Raw genomic sequence first — 5,800 nt, forward strand, 5'->3', positions numbered from 1 at the left:
CTGTGTGCCTGTGTGTGTGAGTTTGCCAGAAAAGAAAAGAAAACGCGTTATCATGAGTCAGAAAAATTTATATATATGTGTGTGTCCGTGTGTGTGTCTGTGTCTGTGTGCCTGTGTGTGTGAGTTTGCCAGAAAAAAAACAACGTTATCATGAGTCAGAAAAATTTATTTTCACACAAGTTAGATGTACATAGTATCGAAAACTCATATCAAATCTTATTAATGTGACATTTGTTCTTGTTTCTTCGCAATTACGTCTGGAATACGTGGTTCCATTTTGCTGAGAGCGATGCGCATGTCGTGCTGAGCTTCGAAGCGATTTCGAAACTTGCTTTTCACATGAAGAAGAGTCGAAAACCCTACTTCGCAAAGATATGTTGTTGCGAAGGGAACAAGTACAGTAAGTGCTTTCTTGGAAATGTTTGGGAATCTTGTTATTTGTGATGCCCAAAAATTTTCCAAAGTCTTCACTTCGAACTCCATTTTTGCAGCATGATCATTTTGTATGTCAATTATTCCCTCCCTGAAAGGATCTACGTCAGGCATATCGCTTAACTGAAACAGAAACGGGTTCCTTATCCAACGGTCGCTGGCTTCCAAATTTCCTGCAGAGAAATAACCATCAAAGTCATTTAATAGCTAGCTGTTCAAGGTGAATGCGTATTGCTGTGGCAACTTCTGGAAGTAATGACTCGTGTTCTTCAACAACTTCTTCCAGCGATGGAAACCTAGCCAAATTTCCCTTCTCAATATTTCTCAACCACAAAGGAATTTTAGCTTTAAAGGAATCCAATTTTTCATGTGCAATAACCACGTTTTTATTACTTCCTTGGGGGGAAATATTTAGTTCATTTAAGTGAGTAAATATGTCAGTCAAGTATGCTAGCATATGCACAAGCTCTGGGGAATCAAATGAAGAAAAGAGATCCAACTTTTGATCTTTTAAAAATGTCTTGATCTTCTCACGAAGCTCAAATATACGCTGCAAGACACGCCCATGGGATAGTCATCTCACCTCCGTGTGGTACAGTAGAACCGTGTGTTCAGAATTCATGCTTTCTCAAAACGCTTGAAATAAACGATGGTTCAGTGAACGTCCTCCAATTACGTTAACAATTTTCACACATGTTGATAAAACATCTTGCAGACTTTTTGGTAAAGTCTTCCCTGCTAATGCACACCAATGAAGCAGGCAGTGTGTGACACGGACCTCAGGAATTTCCCGTTTCATGAGGGCTGCAAATCCAGACTGATTTCCTAGCATAGCAGGAGCGCCATCTGTACATATGGAACCAACGATGTTCATGTCCAATCCATGTTTTAAGAAAAATTATTTTATGAGGTCGAACACGTTCTGGCCTTTTGTGGTGGTCTTCAGTGGTTCACAAAATAGAATGTGTTCTAATACTTCTTCATTCTTGACATAACGAGCAAGAGCAATCAGTTGGCTACAATGGGAAACATCTGTAGATTCCTCCAATTGCAATGATATTTTTACAGGAGTCGCCTTCATATCAGTAATCAACTGTTCCAAGATGTCCTCGCTCATATCAATTATTTTGTTTCTGATGACATTGTTAGAGACGTTGGTACTTGTTGCACCTTCCTTTCCACATCTTTCCCCAGAATGGTCTTAACAACTTCAAGGATACATGGCTTCACTAACTCTTCAGCGATGGTATAAGGTTTTTGGCGTTGGCCACTTAATACACAACTTGATAGGATGCTTCAAGAATAGGCTTTTCAGTTGGCACATATCCTAACTTTGGCAGAGTTCCTAGACGATAAAAACGTACCTTCTTCACCTTCAGTAATTCTTCATCGTGCTTCTCTACCACCATGTCCTCTGTTGAAATGTTTGTTGAGTTTAGAAGGTTTCAAATTTGCATTAGAAAATATCACTAAACATAAAAAACATTGAGGTCTTTCTGTCCCACTTCTCTCAGTTGTGCATGTGAACCAAAACGATAGTAATCATCGTTCCACTTTTTTTCTTCGCCATTATGGATCTCTGAAAATACAAAAATTATCATGAGACGTAAATAGTAGGCGTACGTTTAATAAAAAAATTTAAAACAGGAAGAAAGAATCACAATAGTGAATTAATTGAAGATCGTAATCAATATTCTGCTCCCGAATTTAGACGAATTATTTAGTAAAAAACGGCAACGGCAAATGAACAAAAAAAAGTTGTTTTTCTGGACCCATCCTCGCACCCCCAAGCATTGGATATCGCACCCCAGGTTGGAAACCACTGCTCTAGTCTATCATTTCAAAACTAGAGACAGCTGGGTTAGAAAGGCCCTTGAGTAGTTTTGTGCTAAATTAAACAAATAAATAATAATCAGTAATATGTTTGACAGCTAGTGCGCATGCATTCAATGTATTGGAAAGTGAATATTTACGAAAGCTTTGTTGTCAAATTTAACTATTTTAGCATTTCTCATTCTGGGCGAACTGCGCGTTTTGTCTCAACATGGTGATTTACTACGCAGTTGGGAGACATTGCCGTCGTAAAAGCTGTGATATGCAGAAAAATGTCATAGATGAGAAATTTACGGGGAAATATACATTTTATTTCTCCACTGGACGAGTTGTAATATAATGGAATGTTGGCGCCACGCGTCCACGCGGTTTGAACGTTTTACTACCAACCGTAAGAGTATTTTGATCCTGCAATCTAAAGAGAGTGAATAGCCTACAAACGACACGTATGTTGAGTACAGCGACTATGATATTATATTTTATCCCCGTGAGAGCAGCTGTAAACGTAAATTCCAGTTTTTCACTCAACTAAAATTATTACGCCTAATATATTGGAACCATATCTGTTTTGTCTTTTCAATTTCTCTTTGTTTTACACTGTAAAACTTTCTGTAAAATTTATTAATATCAAGCCATTGTTACGTAGTTTTAAGGTTGTCAGAACGTCAGATTTTTAAGAGGGCTACACAATTTATCGACAGGATAAGTTGAATTTAAAGTTGTGCCAAAGTTCTAACAAGGGAAAGTGCTTACACACGAATCGTAATTATGAAGAAGTAATCACACAACTTTAAAATTTCACCTAATGATGGGGGGTTACTTGTCAATTTATAGATCAGTTTTATTTTCTAGAGTTGTGGATAGTGTAGGTTATATTAAGCCCCAAATTAACTTCTTCAAAGGTTTTGGATGAAGGATTTTGAATGCTAATCGGTATAGGATTTTACTCACTCCTCGAGAGGTACTTATCGTGGTACACAGCTTTATCAATTTTCCAATAGAATTCTTTTAAATAAAGTAAATAAGAGGAAATTTAACTTACCCTCTCGATAACAGTATATTCTGCAATCATTCTATTTAAAAAGCAACAACAAAAAACTCGATATTTCCTTGGGGGGTCAAGTTGATCCGAAGAACTTTTTATCTATTTGTTTTTAAGTGTTTACAAACTTTCTTGTTAAATTTAACTTCTATTCCAAATCTGTAAATGTTGAATAAAAATATAATTCAAAATTTAACAAAACAAGTAATTGTGATGTTTTTTTTGTTGTTTTGTTTTTGCAATTAAGCACAAAGCTACACCATGGGCTATCTGTGCTCTGCCCACCACGGGTATCCAAATCCGGTTTCTAGCGTTGTAAGTCCGCAGATATACCGCTGTGCCACTGGGGGCAGTTTTAATGGACAGTGATCATCGAAGTAAAGAGAAAAATCATAGTTTGGTTTACGAAAATTTCATCCACGCTAGGAAATTCGTGAGTCTTTCGCCCACATCAAGTACTCCTGGATCCAAATGCAATTTATTCAAAATTGTTCTCATTTTTTAATTTACGTTTGTATCTTTAAATGGATAATTTGGCTTTTAATAAAATACCAGTGGTACACAAACACCCAATCTAGCGTTTTTATGAGTCATCACACATTATTTTATTTCTTACGTAATGAATGCATCATCTTTAGTTGTACTTTTGATCTAAATACGGATTCAGCAATTATTGTTTCACAGCTCATAATATTCATCTTTATCCACTCATTTTTCATTTGGTTTGGATGATGGATTAAACCTGGCATGGCCTGGCTGTTAAGGCGCTCGACTCGCAACCTGAGAGACGCGGGTTCGAATCCCTGTCACCAAACATGCTTTTTCAGCCGTGGGGGCGTTATAAAGTTACGGTCAATCCCACTATTCGTTGGTAATAACCCAAGAGTTGGCGGTGGGTGGTGTTGACTTGCTGCCTTTCTTCTGGTCTATCACTGCCGAATTAAGGATAGCTAGTGCAGATAGCCTTCGAATAGCTTTGTGCGAAGTTCAACAAAACAATCTGACTCTGAATCAGCCCTCTAACCTATCATTCGAGTAGCTTTACGCGAAATTTAAACCAAACCAAGCCTGATGGATTACCCAAAGGGTTAGTTCTGGTCTCAAGGAATAATCTCTTTGGTTTACAAGATTAACCAACATGTCTGTGCCGAGTGGCCCCCAGTGGCACAGCGGTATGTCTGCGGATTTACAACGCTATAATCCGGGGTCGATACCCGTGGTGGGCAGAGCACAGATAACCCAATGTGTAGCTTTGTGCTTAATTACAAACAAACTGTGCCAAGTGAAGGTTGACATCTTGATGCAGGGTCGAGATCAAATGTCAAACCGGCTATATTTCACGATAATTCTACTACTGGCCTCGTGATATCTGCCAAAACATGCCAGAAAACATATTATTGTTTATGAGAAGTTGTATTTTGTTCTTTTTTTTTCAACAATATTTCAAGATGACAAGCTTTCTTTTCAAAAATGATGTTTTGTTGGAAGTGTTCTTCGAGTCAAAAGTTTAACCGTTTTATTTGCAACAGCTTCGTTTCGTTTGAAGCGCATAGTCACGCAAAAAGCTTGATGAGCTAAGTACGGAAACCTTTTGGCACTGATCCAAAATAATGATAAGTGTATGTGACTTTAAAATTTAGACTGGTAGTATTATCTTCGTTGTCAAAATAAACGTTGAGTTCTCCAGCGTAAAACTGTTTGATCGATGCATGGCAACATTACCAATGAGTGCGTTAAGTCATATCATTGTAAGAAACAAGTATATTGTATTATTCTTTTAGCTAATAATTAATTCACTTATATAGAAGTTTCGATGGAAAATGTTTGATCATCTTCATATAATTTATTCATTTTAACCAGCGAATTTAATTTTAATCGATTCAAATGCATTTCTATGAAATCACAAAAAACTTTGGATATGATTCTGCATTTGCACTTTTACGATTAAAACGTTTTTTATTTATTTATTTATTTATTATAATTTATTTATAATTTATTATAATTATAACAGCGCTTGATAACTCTGTTGATCCAAGAAAGTCGGCCCGGCATGACCAGGTGGTTAGGGCGCTCGATTCGCAATGTGAGGGTCGCGGGTTCGAATCCCCGTCAAACCAAACATGCTCGCCCTTTCAGCCGTGGGGGCGTTATAAGTGACGGTCAATCCCACTATTCGTTGGTAAAAGAGTGGCCCAAGAGTTGGCGGTGGGTGGTGGTGACTAGCTGCCTTCCCTCTAGTCTTACATTGCTAAATTACGGACGGTTTGCGCGAAATTCAAAACAAACAAACAAAGAAAAGTCTTAAAGTTTTGGTAGTGATCAGTTTAGAGTGAAGTAGATTGACAGCTTTTGTTTTCTAATGCAGTTCTTACCAAATAAAAAAAAAATAATATTTCGTTATATCTGCCCCCTGTGACTCAACGATAAGGTATAGCACTAAAAATCGATGTTCGATTTTCGAGGTGGTTACAGAACTTAAACACAAAGCCCCCC

The 5,800-nt window shown here is 37.5% G+C and overlaps 1 protein-coding gene across 1 annotated transcript; it reads right to left on the minus strand.

The window, feature by feature from the left end:
* Window positions 1-219: 219 nt before the first annotated feature.
* LOC106461351 (protein ZBED8-like) lies at window positions 220-546 on the minus strand. The gene has a single exon (XM_013921173.1). The coding sequence runs from the start codon at window positions 544-546 to the stop codon at window positions 220-222; it is 327 nt and encodes a 108-aa protein (XP_013776627.1).
* Window positions 547-5,800: the final 5,254 nt, after the last annotated feature.

This window comes from Limulus polyphemus, unplaced genomic scaffold, assembly GCF_000517525.1.
Source record: "Limulus polyphemus unplaced genomic scaffold, Limulus_polyphemus-2.1.2 Scaffold38, whole genome shotgun sequence".
Taxonomy (NCBI): Eukaryota; Metazoa; Arthropoda; class Merostomata; order Xiphosura; family Limulidae; genus Limulus; species Limulus polyphemus.

What these genes read in the sequence shown, in the direction of transcription:
- LOC106461351 (XM_013921173.1), bottom strand. Translation starts at nt 546, where the DNA reads ATGCCTGACGTAGATCCTTTCAGGGAGGGAATAATTGACATACAAAAT.